At 32.2% G+C, this 16,879-nt stretch overlaps 1 protein-coding gene across 2 annotated transcripts in view; it reads right to left on the bottom strand.

Moving 5' to 3' along the window:
- Positions 1 to 16,879, bottom strand: part of if (integrin subunit alpha inflated) — a 197,566-nt gene that overhangs the window by 90,501 nt on the left and 90,186 nt on the right. For both annotated transcript variants that reach the window (XM_076394397.1, XM_076394398.1), the window contains exons 4-5: positions 16,442 to 16,562; positions 1,048 to 1,109 (exon numbers count right to left, since the gene is read on the bottom strand). In XM_076394397.1, coding sequence (XP_076250512.1) covers positions 1,048 to 1,109; positions 16,442 to 16,562 — 183 coding nt within the window. The remainder of the gene's footprint in view (positions 1 to 1,047; positions 1,110 to 16,441; positions 16,563 to 16,879) is intronic.

Here is a 16,879-nt window from a genome sequence, read left to right as displayed (position 1 = left end):
AAGGAAGGACCACCAACAGCGACTATTACATAGCGTTATTTACCGTTTTAAGGACGAAATCGCCGAAAAACGGCCGCATTTGAAGAAAAAGAAAGTGCTGCGTCATCAAGACACTGCACCGTGTCAGTAAAAACGATGGCAAAAATCCATGAATTCGATTTTGAATTGCTTCTTCCTCCACCGTATTCTCCAGATCTGGCCCTCGGAAATTCCTGTTCTTAGATCTCATAAAAATGCTCGCTGGAAAGAAATTTTCGTCGAATCTGATGGCCGAAACTGAGGCCTATTTTGAAGCAAAGGACAAATCGTACTACACAAATGGTATCGAATAGTTGGAGAGTCGCTATAATCAGTGTATCACCCTTGAAGGGAATTATGTTGAATAAAAAAAAAATTGCCAAAAAAATGGGCTTTACTGTGGTAGGCTCGGGACTTTTCAATTGATCTGTTAGTTGCCAACAGTTTAAGTAACAAGTCAAGATATAATAACGGAAGTTCTAACTTTTCTATAAGCAATTTGTGCAATTATAAGGTTAGGTGTGTAAGTTTATTATTAAGGTTATTGTTAAGAATTAATTGGTAGTTAACCTATATTCTTTTGAGGCCAGCAAGTATACGAAACTAGGATAATTACATATATGTTATCGATACAATAGGTTACTTTAATTAGGTTATTAGATTTTAGTACTATCCTGTTACTGTTCTTATAGCATCCTGTCCGTAAGAAAGGAATTGACGAAAAAATGCTTCCTTTTCAAAAATACATAGTATTTGTTAAGGCACACAACATATAATCTATGCTTTTTCTTTACTTATTTTATTATAGTATTGTAACATTTGTTGAGTAGAACAAATTTTGATGTTTCAATGTTAAACATTATATAAAATACTATCTATCTTGGATGTAATATCGTAAATTTACCATTGATTGGTTATAAAAATTAAAGTTACTTAAATCAAATATTATTTAAAAAAGGATGAGACATAAAAAAATGACGAGAGCTTCTTAAAATCTATTTTGAATGTATCTATTTTTGGAATACTCACCGAATTTATCGCAGCACTGAATCCAGCCTGACAGGACCCTTGTCTGTGGTATCCCCAATTACCTGATAAAAAGATACGAATTAATTAGCTATGAAATGTTGTGTTTTTTCTCTGTTGTTTCTATTCATGTCAAAACGTTTTTTCTTGGTAAGTGGTGTTGATGGAAAGGTTACTGTTTATAGCGCATAAGTGGTTTTAAATGGATAGTGTTTAGATTAATATTGTGGTTGCGTTATTTTAAACAGAACGGTGAACAATAGTGGTAAAACAAAGAGCTTTCTGTTTAACTTTGGAGTCTATTAATATGATACATTCATAAAATTTCATATCGTAAACAAAATTATGACTAATTTTGGTTTTAAAAAATGTTATTCAATCAGACGATTTTTCAAAATTCAAATTATTTTAGGAGATATAGTTGTTTTAATGACGCACTAAAAACGAAAATTTAAACGCATTTTTCTCGAAAGTACTACTTTTTCCCTTCACTATACATTATTTTATCGTATCGTAAATTTAAAGGTTTTTTTTTAATAAATCAATCTCACTTTATTTTCTTCTTTTTTTAATGTGCTTTTTTGTTTCCAAGTTTTGCGTCTAAATTCATTCGAAAACAGTTATTTATATTGTCATCAGCTTATTATTCTGGTACATCTTCACTAGTGTTTTTTGGGCTTTCATCCATATTGAATTCTCAAAAAAACCTTTAATGTTTTGAGAGCGTTTCAACAGAATCTATCAACCATCTTTAGGTCTTCTTCGTTTTTCTTCGTAAAACGAGAAACAGACAGAAACTACTATTATACTCTATTAGTATTAGTGAAAAATTTATATTATGATAGGGATATAGTTTGCATTATAATAGGTATAAACTTTTTGTATCGCTTTTCAAGAAGTCAGTCTTCTATTGATACTCAAAAACAATTGTTGAGAAGATTGACAATTAAGATCGAATGATGTAACAGGTGATATGTCTAATAGAAGTCGTTGAGATAGGTGCTTGGGTTGTTTTGTAATATTTAAAAACTAGTGTTGGAAACTATCGAGAATGAAAGCGACTATCGACTGTTTAGCAAATAACTGCCTTTTACTATCGACTATTTCAGTCGCTATTTTCGGTCCGATTGATATCGTTGCTATTTACTATCGACTGTTTCAGTCGTACTTTTAGTTACTATTTTTGGTTCTACTTGCTTCATTCGACTGATTTTTTTGGTAGCTTGCTTGTAAGTAACAATATATTATATATATATATATATATATATATATATATATATATATATATATATATATATATATATATATATATATATATATATAGCATTTTGGTACGATATTTTTCAAGATTGTTAATGTAATAGGGTAAAAACATTAAAATTGGAATTTGGAATGATAAATAGTAAAATACTTTTGACGGTTTTTATGGCAATAATAGGTAATATTTCGATAACTCTCTCGATTTTTGTTAAAAAATATTTCCGTTCAATAATAAATAAAGCATTTATATCATTTCATTCAGATAATTTTTAATTTTCATGGATTAGTTTTCTTTTCTATCATTAGGTATATGTTTAATTTTTATATAGTATTTATGGTTTTTGTACATGTATATTTATTAAAATATATTATTTAAAAATAGCAATTAACACATTAAAATACAATAAAACACCTGTGGAGTATTATTCCATTCCATAGAAAAATTCCATTCCTTTTTTACTGATCCACAGAACATTCAAATATAAAAGTAATTTTACTTCGTTTAAAATTAAATTCATAGAATATAAAAATCTCTCTATTCTGATTAAATTATAAATTGCATATTATGTATTATTATTATAATAGTATCCAGTAATAATTTTTTTCCTTTTCTTTTTTAAAGTTAGTTCGTGAAGGACTGTATACATCTCCGTCTCGCTTATACTACCATTGGAAAATTTAACCACATATATTGAATTAACTGCCGCAACGAATGATCGTCATTTTCGTCTAATATCACGAATTGAAAAAAAAACAACCGAACCGTGAATTTGACTGAAAATAGTAATTATTATTTTCAGTCACTAGTTTTTTGACTAGTCGATAGTTTCGACTGTTTTGCGACTATCGACTGTTCCGACTGTTTTCAGTCGATGTTCCCCAACGCTAATAAAAACCATCAATGACGTTTTGCATACTCAAAAACAATTTAAGAGCTGTATTAAGATCGAATGATGTAACAGGTAATGTGTCTAATAGAGATAGGTGCTTGGGTTGTTTCGTAATAGATAAAATGCATCAGTGTCGTCACTGTCCTCTTCTTTCCACAAAATAAAATAGTTTTTAAAGTTTTTTATATTTCATGCTTTCAATCATAAAACTTTCATAACTTGTTTCACGCTTCATATTGGTATTTGGAAGAACTAGTTATTTTTAAGTGAATCATTCCTCGAACACAAAATCGTAGGAAACATTCTTTCAATAACTAACACTAGTGATAAATCTAGAACGCTTCCGTCTAATCCCACACCACGCTCTACTACCTCCAAATTTAGTCGTCATTACCATATCGGCTGATTTACGATGCAGTTTTCGTCCTTAGCCTCCCCGTATTTCATTCCGCGGCTATAAAATATTTTCGTCAGTCACAAATAATTAGACGTCAATCGGAAAAAGAATGCCATTTAATTAACTGAACGGGGATGAACGGGGGCGACGGGAACCGCCGCCGCCTAAGAGCTCAATGACTCAGCATCGGTCGCTAAACATAGAGTTCTTTATTTCGTTTGGGCCCGTGTTTATGGTTCTGGATCTATTTTCAGTATCGAATAAGGGACTGTTGTAACTTCCAGTTCGGAAAGTCGACTTGCTTTCAGTACATTCGCCGGTAACAGTAAACAGACGCCCGAACAAGGAGATGAAATATAAATCGGTGCTGCAGAGAGGGTGGCTTATTTTAAGTGAGTCGAAAGCTTCTAGATTAACAGATTCGAGCAAATTGGCTTCCGACGACGAATAAATATTTTCGAATGCGCCCTATTCAATCATCAAGTGATAAGTAACTTAACATATTGATAAGATTAGACTGAAATAGTTTATTGGTATTCTTTGTTAATATTGGTCTCATATGCAACAAATATCTTCATAAATTTTGATAAGAAGAAATACGCTATAGTAAGGATGCAGAAAAAATATCGATATGTTGGACCGATATATCGATATTTTTTCAGAACAGATTTAATATAATTTTTTAAAAAACCTTTAAAACTGGTACCTAATTTTAAAGGTTTAGCTAATATTTAACAATTTTTATTTTTTCTTAAAAATATCGATATTTTTTCCTCCGATTTATCGATATTTTTTAAAAAATATCGAAAACGATATATCGATATTTTTTTAAATATCGAAATATCCCTATTTTTTCGGTGGCCAACACCCCTACGCTATACGTACAGTGGAACATCCTTTGGCGTCTAAAATTGCTTTTATCTACGGAATCTAATTCCAAAGAAAGCACCGGGCTATGAATTGATATTATACCGAACAAGTGCTCAAAAATCGGTCAAGAAATGCAATTATAAAACTCATCTACTTGATAAATTCAGCATTTCATTTAAGAAATGTTCCGAATGTTTGGAAAATGGCTGAAGTTATTATGATTCTGAAACCTAGAAAACCACCAAATTTAGTAAAATATTATCGTCCAATTTCACTGCCACCAATAATATCCAAAGTTTCCGAAACATTCCTATTGAAAAGGTTAAAAACAATCATAGAGAGAAAGAAATATAATACCTGAAGTTTCATTTGATCAATAAACGTTCAACAGTTGACCAGGTACATATAATTATACACATTAATGAAAAAACCTACCAAAAGAAAAAAGTTCGCTCAGGTGTATTCTTGAACGTAGCGCGAGCTTTTAATAAAGTTTGGCATGAAAAACTCGCACATAAACTCTATAAAGTGTTAGCGAAACAACACATTGAGCTTTTATAATCCTATATCTCAGCCAAATTGTTTAGAGTTAAATAAGGGGAAGCTTATTCAATAATGAAAGAATCAAAAACAGGTGTTTTATTATAGCTACATTTGCTGATGACACTGATGCTTGCTATTGGCGTCAATAATATTGATCGAAGAATTAACCAGAAAATGCGAATAATAATATAAATAAGTGGGGCCATACACGGGGAATAAAAGTCAACGAGGACTAAGGACAAGAGTAAGGAAAAATCCCAAGTATATTGGAATAAATCCTGGGAAGCAGCATGTCAAAAAGAAAAGAAAATAACAAGAATTGAACTTAAAAAAGTATTGGTTATTTGGAAGATAGATCCATACATAATAAGTTGCTGCTCTACAAGTAGTTACTGAAACTTATTTTTTTTATTATTACTCTTCGTGAGTCCACAATCTGCCCTATTGGCAATAAGTATTTCTTCTGTTTATATTATATATACATGGCATGTAGAAAATCACTTCATTAAGCAATCTTCTGTATAAAATATTATCTTAATTAATTAGTCTTATTCTAATGCTTATTCTAAACTCTACATATGTCCAGTAATCAGATCAGATGGTGTTAAACGTTTTAGTCTACGCACTTCACTATCACGTCGCATATTTAGCTGATTAGCGAGTACATTGGGATGCACTGACACTCTTTCGAAGTACTTCACACAAACACGTTGGATTACACTCGTTATAGGTTCTAGAGGAATATCGCGTTGTATCACTTTATTTGAAATATAGTACGGAGCATCAACAATGGCACGCAACACCTTATTTTGGAACCGTTGAATGATGGATATATTGGATTTGCTAGCGGTACCCCATAGTTGAATTCCATATGTCCAAATGGGCTTGAGTATAGACTCATACAGCAATACATTGGCTTTAATGCGCCATGTCTTCAACCATAATTGTATTTGCTCCAGGTGGGTTTGTAGGTTTATTGATGCTGTGACTGGATCTTCATGGGATGCTAAGATTGCTGTATCGTCTGCATATGTTGCCATAGTAGTTATTTTTGTGGTGGGCAGAGCAGCCGTATACAGAAGATACAGTACTGGACCCAGTACACTACCTTGCGGAACTCCTGAATATATGGGATTTAATTCGGTATGTTCATCGCCTTGATTTACAATAAAATGTCTGTCAGTGAGATACGATTTTAGTAGCTGATAGTCCGGATGAGGGAGAAGTTTCTTTAGTTTAACCTGCAAGCCCGTATGCCATACTTTGTCAAAAGCCTGAGATATGTCTAGGAAAGCAGCCGAACAATATCTTTTGGCATTTAGGTCAGCGTTTATTTGGTTTACAAGTCTATGCACTTGTTCTATAGTCCCATGCTTATTGCGAAAGCCAAACTGATGTTCTGGAATAATTTTTCTTTTTTCTATTATATAGTTTAGTTTTTTTATGTATAACTTCTCGAAAACTTTCGAGATTATTGGTAATAAACTTATAGGTCGGTAGGAGATCACATCTTCTGGTATTTTTCCTGGTTTAAGTATCATTAATATTTTAGCTACTTTCCAGATACTAGGGAAGTAATTAATTCGTAGCATAGCATTAAATATATATGTTAATAGTTTTATAGCCTTTTCTGATAGTTCTTTTAAAATTTTGCCAGTAATTAAGTCATAACCAGGAGCTTTTTTAATATTAATCTCTCTCATTATTGTATGTTTAACTTTTTTGACCGTTAATTTCTCGTGCGGTAAATCCATTTGAAATGGCGAATCTAGAAAGCTAGTAATTTTATTTTCGTCATCTTTATGTAGCTGAGACTGGAAAGGTTTAAAAACATTTTTTAAGTGTTTTGAGAAAATGTCGGCCTTCTCTTTATTGCTTCTCGCCCAATTATTTTCGCTTGTTTTAATAGGTGGGTTATGCTGCTGGGATCTCCTAAGCTTTTTTGTTGCTTTCCACAACGAATAGTCTGTAGCCTCAGTTGATGTCAAGTTTTCTAGGTATTCTTGAATGCCTTGGTTCTGTTCGATTTGGATTAGATCTCTCAGCTCTTTTATGGCCCTATTAAATTTTCTTTTATTCTCTTCAGTCCTTTGCTGTTGCCAATTTCGTCGTAACTTTCTTTTTTCTGCTATCTTTTTCTGTATTGTACATGATATATGTGTATTTTTTCTTGGAAATGTTTCAATGTTGGGAGTCGCGGAATATGCTGCCTCCTGTATATTTTTTGTAAGATTTATTGCTGCTATTTCTATATCCATTTCAGTTTGTAACGGTAAGTTTAGAGAGATATTTTGGTCTAAGTTTTCTCTAAATGAGGGCCAGTTAGTTCTATTATTGCACAGAGAAGGGGGTTTATCTTTGATGGTAATTTTTGAAGAAATTGTTACTATTATTGGTGAATGATCAGAAGACAGGTCGAAACATGATTCTGCCTGACACTTTTTTGGATCAATATTTTTTGTAATACAGAAATCTATTGTATCTGGTTTTTTATTTCTGTCTGAAGGCCAATATGTTGGTTCACCAGTAGAGATATGTTGTAAGTTATCTATCCTTATGGCTTTGAGCAGTTCTCTACCTTTTGAGGTTATTATTCTTGAACCCCACATTAAATGTTTTGCATTATAATCTCCTCCTGCTATAAATCTATTACCTAGCGTACGGAAGAATTCTTGAAATTGTTCTGCCTTGTTGTTATGTTTGGGTGGGCAATAAATCGCAGAAATTGTTAATGGTCCATGGGCTTCCTCTATGGTTATACTGGTGGCTTGCAGGTAGTCTTTGCGGAATTTTTCTTTTTCGAAATGCTTTATATCATCTCGAATTATTATGGCTGTACCTCCATATGCTTTATCATCAGGGTGATTTGTATGATAAAGCTTATATTTAGGAACTTTCAAATAATTTTTGTCCGTAAAGTGTGTTTCGGAAACCATCATAACGTCAATATTTTGTTCAATTACGAACATTTTTAGTTCCCTGGCATGTTGTTGGAGCCCATTGGCATTCCAGACGGCGATTTTGTAGCTATTGGTTTCAGGCATTAGGCAAGTTTGCTTACGACGGTTGTGAGTAGACCAAGCATCGTACTCATTTGATCCATTAGTTTGGCCATCATATTTTCTAATCTTGAGATGTTGCTAGTTTCAGTAGGTTGAGATATTGTCTCTCGTTTTTGTGCTGAACCATTTTCAACTATTTGGGCATAAGTTATGTCTGGTTGACTTGTTCTGGTGGGTAGTGGTAGATTGGTAGTAGTGGATTGTTTTTGTTGATGCCTTTTTTCCCTTAAGGCAGGATAGAGTTTCTGCTGTAGTTGCTTGTGAACTGCGCAACCCTTGTAGTTCGCTGGATGATTTCCGTTACAGTTGACACATTTCACTTTTTCATCGCGAACTTTACGAGTACAATCTCCTGTCTTATGTTCTCCTGCACATTTTACGCATCTATATGATTTGCGACAGTAAGTCTTTGTGTGCCCGTGCGCTTGACACCTTGTGCATTGTGGTATAATTCTTTTTATATGTGGTGGTTCGCATTTAATAATATTATTTTCCAATTTGGTGATTTCATACACCGCCTTATTGTTTCCATTAGGTTTTATGTCTATATAAAACATAGGCAGAGGTTTTTTTGTCGTGTGATGTCGTATATTGTGAATATTTACGACCTCGTGGCCTTTTTCAGCTAGTGCTACCTTGATGGTGTTAAAGTCCGTCCCGTGATGTAATCCTTTTAATACGAATTTAAATGTTCTCTCGGATTTTGGCCTGAATGTATGGTATTGGGTGTTTCTTTCATCTAATTCTTTTATAAGAACTTTAAAGTGATCCGCTTCGAACAATTGGATTTTAATTGTTTCATAGCTCACTGTTTTAATTGTGTAGTTCGTAGTAATGGTTTTTAATAAATCATGGATGTTTTTTATTATTCCTACCTTATAGACTGTTATTGGTGGTGGTTTGGGAACAACTTTTTCAGGGCTTGGTTGTATGTTCTCTTCAATTTCTTCCGACAGGTTGCTAAAACTGTTTTTTGTCTCTATCGGTTTCTGCAACCAATAGTCACTGATTCTTGTTTGTTTCCTCGCGATTTCTTCTTCTGGACTTCTCAATCGTTTTTTGTTAACGACTGTAGTCCATTCTGATGGTGGAGTTTGCGTTATTGCTGTTTGTTCTAATCTTATATCAAAGTGTGCAGGTGATTTGGTTGAATCGCTATTGTTTGCCATTTTTTAATTTTTAATATTTTATTTAATTTACTTCCAGAGGATAAAGAAAATAAAATAAATACATTGTTTATTTCACGCACTTCATTTTTCACTTACGTTATTTTAGCATTAGTTTTTTACTATAAATACTATAAATGAATTTCAAAAGGACTGTTGTAAAATAAGATGAAATTATTTTAAACACTAATAAAAATGAGATGCAGTCCTTTTGTCTGGTCACGTAAACACGTATTCACTACACTTTAGGTCCACTGAGAGACGGATAGCCGCATCTGTTATGCGTTTTTAACACTCAATTAAATAACCGTAATAAAATACTGGGTTTTTTTAAAGAAAGGTATCTTTTTATAGCTTGGACCGTATTGAAAATACGTCTTCACCCTACGAAGGTTGGAACTGAACTACTGAAACTTATATGGACCTACGGACTTCAGTTATGGGAATGTTCTGCGAGAAGTTAAATCAACATGATACGAATATTTCAGAATAAAGTGCTGAGAAGTATTGTGGTACTACAGGCTACATCCAGATACTACAGGCAGCAGTTACTTACCCATAAACTCTCGGATTCCAACTGTCGGAGGGGAAATTAAGAAATTCTTAACAAGATATGAGGAAAGGTTCCATTCTTATGTAAACACAGAAGTTGCACCACTTCTTATCTCTTCTCGTCTTTTGGACAACACTGAGCTAAGACGCAGACTCAAGAGAACCAAACCTTGTGATGTTTTATAGTTGTGTGTCGAGACTTAGTCGGCAATGACTACTTTTATCAAATAATCATATTAATAAATTTTTAAAAGTCTACAGAATCAGCCGATACATTGAAGCATTTGGCGTCTTTTATTAACGATTACGATATTAATGACACTCAAAAAACAACGTTTGTAAAAGGCAAAGATGAATGTTTCACCGAAACCGACTTGGAGAAAATGTTAAATGCATGTTTCAAGAAAAAGCTTCAATGAGCACCCAAAAGGCGAACTTTAACTTGTCGATTCGCGTATTGAAATAAGCCAAACTGTTAATCCCAAAGATGCTTGAAGCTCTTGCCTAAATAAAAAGCTATTTTAAACGTTTATTATTATAATCTGAGTTTATTATATTATCAATTGGGAAACAATACATGAACAAAATTCTTAGCTAGTTTCTAGACATTAATTAGCTCCGTTAATTCGTGAGTTGAAGTTCTAGTTCTAGATTCTCAACAGCCTTTTGTTTTGATTAAGTATTATGATCACAGTTATTTCGTACATAAGCCTCTTAATTATTGTTAGTTATATCCGAAAGCCTCTTGGTCCCACATCATAATGTTTATAGCTTTCTGAGATTCAACATTTCAGCCAAAATATTACTCATGGTATCTATAGTTTATCCAAAGTGGCAGTGAACTCACGTCATATCAATTTATGACATCAAAACGTCGCAATTTTGCCGCACTTAAATTGATATTAAATTTAATTTAGCCTTGATATATAACAATAATCTAATATAAATAAAATAGTAAAACAAAAATGTTATAAAATATTATTTATTTTACGTTATGTTACGGCAGTTTCAACCCGAGTAATAACGAATATTACGCAGCAATTTGAAATTAATCAAAACAAGCAAAGCGTCAAAACGTTTGCCATTTTATAACCTCTTATTATCACTAATGTTTTGAAGAATTTTGCAGATATTTGACAACAGAATGACTTTTGCAGACTGATTCGGTCACATGTTCGAACGTATCAGACATCTCAAATATTATCAAATACTATCTATTGTAATGTTAAATATTTTTAAGAAAGTCTAAATAAAATAAAAAGTAATTGTTGTTATTATATATAAATACATTTCGTTTAGTTTTATGATTTATGTACTTCCTTCTGTGATATTTGGATGCTGAAGAATTGCCGATTTATTTTCAATTCACCCAACTTAGCTAAGCTGTAATATTTGTAAACGCAGTAGCATTTTGACAACTACCATAACCATAACGATATGAGTTAATTTTTATTTCTCATTGATAGTAATACTGCCTCATCGTAAATAATTTTAAAATTACTAAAAATAGTTTGATTTGAATATTAGATATATGAATATAAGATATATATTATTTAAACATAGCATATATTATCATTAAACAAGCACATATTATTTGTAGGCTATAGAGTGCGATGAACAACTTTGAAAGAATTCAATACCTATGACAATACCAGGCAATCAGCACCTTCTAAATTTATCTCTATACTAAACTATATATTTTAATCATAATATTGCAGAAATTCACAGAATGTATTAAAAATGACTTGGGTAAGACTTAGGTCAATATGAAACTCAATTTTTATTTACTCAATTTTAGACTTAAACTAAAGATAATAGATCATTGACGGTTCCAGGCGGTACTACGTGCCATCTGAACCGATATTTTGTAGTGCTTGAATGAACGCTCTTAATTAATTAAGCATATAGAAATACGGAATGCATCATTGCCTTATACAGAAGGATTTTGATTGAGACTTGTAGTTTAATTGATCTACATAAGAGCGGAAATAGCGCCTTTCATATGTCATAGCCATTCTCAATAGCTTGTTAACAATGTTGATACCTGAATAAATAACATTTAATATTTTTAGTTTAGTACGGTTGATTTCGCGTATATATAATTTACTTAATGGTCTTTTATTTCGCAATTCTATAAAACAATTTCTTGTGTGTAAATAAAAAAATGTTTCAGTTAGTAATGTATTACTCATATGATTAACAAATATAATCCTGCTTTTCTGATAATTACCGACTGAATATTTTATAGTAATTTTTCAAGTAAATTAAAAATTTCTAATATACTAGGAATATCTGTTTTAAAGTTTCTAAAAAATATCATTTTTCTTAAAGTCAGACCTTAAAAGCCTAAACAGCTTTAGAATCACCTGTTGCCCCTTTTCAAAATCTCAGTCTCTTAAAATACTCTAGTTCTACAGTATTAATCTCAAGATGATCTAAATTCATTTTAGAACAAAAATATCGTAATATAACTGCCAACAAAACTGATACAGTTTTGTATAAATACCATTTTAATTACGAATACTCTAAAATGTCTATTATTTAATGTGTAAATGATATATTTTAAATTATCTTAAATCAAAATGTTGCCTTGGATATTGAATAATTCATTTTAGCTTTATTGAGAACATAAAAGTTTGTCGAATATATATCAGTTATCAGTCATTACCAGCCACTTTCTTTCTGTGATTACTACAGAGAAATGAATGAAAATCTAATTTAGTTCCAATTGGGCAATGCCTAGTGAATATGATGGTTAAACTATGCCATCAAATTTAAATATGTTCTGCACATTTTTACGTATTAGCAGAGTATAACCAAGTATTTTCATTTTCATATAGTTTGTCGCCTTTTTGTTTTAACACTGCATAGTAATTTACTCATAATTTGATTTGGTATAATTTATCTTTGATTATGATCTATTTAGAATTCCGTATTAGTATTTTAAGTCTTCTTGCTTCTGATATATCATGAGGTGTTCAGAATCATCTTCGGTTTGAGGAAAAGAGAACATACTTGAGAACCATATAGAAAATGGGAACGAACCATAGTTTGATATACAATTATTTTAATTCACTGGTAACTGACTGGTAGTTTATTTGATCTACATAGAAAAGGGAATATTGATCTCGATACATCGTAATTCTTCGCAACAGCTTGTTGAATTTGATATAACCATCTTAGATGGCGGTCGAAATGTCCGTGGTATGTAACTTTTTGTAGTCATGGAATGGAAACTTAAATAATGGAATAGTAGGTAAATTGGTTTCAGAAAAGTTTACTGCGGAATATTATCTCTTGATTGTTATGTTTGACTGCTCATGGAGTTTGAGGCGGGTGTGTTTAGATGATCGAGAGCGTGAGAAGAAGAGTGTCATCCGCATAGAAGACGGATTTTACTATTTCAACTTTAGGGATATTAGCCATGTCGACATTGACGAATACCGGGGCGAGAGCGGAATTCTATGGAGCGCTAGACTGGATAGACCTCCTACTTGAGAAAGGATCGCCGACACTTGGAGTGACCGATTTTCCAAAGAATTCCAAGCCCTAATGCCTTGAATATTAGACAATGACCTTGCGGCTTGATGTATTGACGAATGTTTGGCTCGAACTCCAAACTGCTCGTTGGAGGGTGCTAAATTTTTTCTTTTTTTTTTTGGAAACCACAACCACAATATAGGCATGTTTCCAGATAGATGAAAATTTTTGTAACCTGAAATTGGAATTTGTGATGTTTCTTAGCTCACAAGTTGTAAGATGGTTACATCGTTGGGATTTGGTGCGTTTCGAGGAATGAACTTTGTTGAGATAATTTTTGGAGTGTCAAATGCTATTAGACTGTTATATTTAGTAATTTTTGGAGTTTTGGTATATGGATTTAAACAATCGGGCGTATAAAATAATACAGAACAAAAATATATAGTTATAGAATGTTTGAAAATTAAACACACTGATTAAAAATGTACAAGACGCATTTCCCCGACTATTTACTTTTATATGTCGACCTGTTGAGCGAAATAATCTTTTCTCGGGATCACGTCTTGACCGTAGGACATTTCTGGTTGCACGTGCGGGCCTCATCTGCCAGCCAGATGCCCCGACGTCGTACGCATATCCGCATCCCGTAAAGTTGGCTCCGAAGGCGACACGGCTTTTTTGTTTCTGTTGTTTTTTCTTTCTTTCGTTCGCTCTCACCGACCGACCTGCCGACTACTTCCCGAGAAATGTTCCTTTTGCCTTTCCGAGACGCTTGCTCTTTTTTTTATACGCGAGACCGAAAATAATTCTTTCGCCTTTCGGACAACGGTCCTTTTCCTGTATTTCTGATGTGATCTTGAGGTGTTTCATGTGATCTACGTGTAAGAATTTGCTGTTATAGTCAAGGGTGAGACATGAAGGATGAAACTGTCCATCAGATAAGAGAATAAGTATGGGGTTTCATGTACCCTGACACACATTTACTCTTTGTTCTAGATTTATTCTTCTCGACCAAACGTATTTATATTCAAATTGTTATCGATGTTGAAATTCTAGGCACTGTTGTATTGACTTGTAAGATAATTGCCTGGCGTGATATTTGAGATAATTTGATGGCATTTTAGTTAATCCCATTGCTCAATATTAACCTGAATTGAATGAAGCAAAACAAGAAAAAAATTTCAATATAGATTATTATTATTTATTTTGGCCCTTCCAATGCATATTTTATAATTCCAGATACATTACCGTTTCATATACACTGTATTCGTGACGTAAATCTGAAACATATGCCCAGGACCTAAGAGGATTTTACTGTATATTTCATTATTAAATTCTCCTTCAATTTCATTACATTTGTGTCAGTGGTATTTGTAATTTATGAATATATCTCTGAAGAGATAATTGTTAAACAAGAGTCAAATATGATGAATAGAGCATGTATTGGCACCTTAGTGGGCTGATTTTCAGAATGTTTTTTTAGTTGAATCAATAGCAATTATTTTAACTAAAATGAGTTTTTCTTTTCTGTCCCAAAATTTGCAATAATAATCTGAGTTTATGAGAAGTGGATTCTCATTATTTTTAGTCTTTTGTTTTTATTCTGTATTATTTATGTGAAAATTAAATAAAATATTCCAATCTATTACTCTCCTTTCATATATTACTTTTACTATATATTTAGTTTCGGTTTACTTGGTCCTATATATTTCTAATCTTTTACATGACCTAGAATGATTAAAAATAAGTCATTCAGTAATTACTTCATAATCATACTGATGCTGATTCTGTGGGTGCTAAGTCTGGTTAATACGGGGGATAGTGGGCTCGCCTCCTGGAATTTCACTAAAATGAGGCAACTCGTGTATTATTTTAATAAAGAAGATTTTTCTCCAATTAAAAATGTTGTATTTTGCGGTTAAAACAATTCAAAAATTCGATATAATATTTATAATTAATCGTTTTGACCAATTTATTTAATTTCATTTTATATATTAGAAGTAGTGTTGAGAAATATAGTACCGTTAGTAAAATTCTGCTGGAATTGGAAACACTTTTGTAGAAACATGTGGTAAGATCTAGAACATTTATTATTTACATTTATTTGACCATCGATGAATAATTGTCGAAAGAAAATGTTAATTTTCTGTTCTGGCTTTTTTACTTAAGTCGTTTTAGATGTTTTTTGTTGTTGATCGTATTTGCAGTGACAAAATTTACGGAGCGCATCGGAATTGTAGTAGGGAACCTAAAAGACGATTCTAGAGCGTTTATCAATTCCCGCGAAAGATAACTTATTCGAAAGAGGCCTGAAGAACTTTCTTAATTACCAATCAAAATACTGTTGCAAGTTTTGTAACATGGCATTGTAATAGCTTGGCTATAAAAAGTCACTACATTTGCACTTAAAATATTCATAAACCGTCGTACGTCATTCATTGATATCTTTAAGATATTAAATTTAAATTAATACGTGGGTACTGTTTTACCACTAGAAATTCTTCCCAAAGACCTTGTAAAATTGATACAGGGTCAGTGTACCTCTTTTATGTAGGAGATTCACCCAATTTGGAATTCCACGTCCCATATCCCCTGGTATTGTTTAATATTAATCGATAGTTCATTCATACCTTGTAAATCTAAAATGATCTAGATTTGTTTGCTTTGAAAACTTGCAAATAAATACACAGAAAAAGGCCACATTCCGTAGATCTGGGATACTTCAACGGTCTAAAAGGGGCATTTATGTCCATATTTTTCTCGAGCTTCTTCAATTTCTTATCACAATTATACCCCAACCAAGCGAAACCAAACAAAAAAGGTCATAAAACGGTTAATCGATTCTTAAAAATTAATAAACAATTTTTTTAGTTAATCAATAGTAGGCAAATGTAACAAAAACCTACTAATTATTAAACATTAAAAAAACTATTCAAATAATAAAAACAACATGAAAATATCTACCAATAATAGCAAGAAATATATTAATTATTATTTTAGTAAAAGATACATTTACATATCGTGCGTGATAATATATCATTCCGTGATCTGTTTAGTTTTAAAATAAAATCCCAAGAAAAATGTGACACTCTTAAAAAAAGCGCTTTGAACTTTCCTCTTAAATACCACTAAGCACTATAAGTGGACTGAGAAAAGCCATTAATACTGTATACATACTTGTTCTACAAGGTGAATATTCCTCAAATTTCTCGAAATATGAGTCGGCTACGAAGCAGGTTCCTACTGGATCTCTTCTGTTCATCTCCCTACTGTACCACACGTATCTTGGTGCACAGGCCTGTAAAAAAGGAAACCACTTAATAACAAAAATATCCATATACACTTTTTTATTTATTTTATTGAAGTAATTTATTAGTTACGGTATTTATAGTAATTCAAATGTCAACATCTCGTTATGGGCATGATTTGATTTACTGTTTTGTCGAACGAGAAATTCTATTGCACTTTTGCACCAGAGAACTTACGTATTGATTGATTTATTAACTATCAAGTCACGTTATATAATTTTTTATATAAGTCAATCTTTAATATAAAAGGTAATATAAAAAATATGTAATTAAATAAAGCATTTTTATGTCCTGTTGACATAAAACT

This window comes from Rhynchophorus ferrugineus, unplaced genomic scaffold (genome assembly GCF_030347505.1).
Source record: "Rhynchophorus ferrugineus isolate W39M unplaced genomic scaffold, kcgeb_rfMv2 rfM2, whole genome shotgun sequence".
NCBI lineage: Eukaryota > Metazoa > Arthropoda > Insecta > Coleoptera > Curculionidae > Rhynchophorus > Rhynchophorus ferrugineus.
The sequence above is the reverse complement of the archived record's forward strand: the minus strand, read 5'-3'. Positions and strand labels throughout refer to the sequence as shown.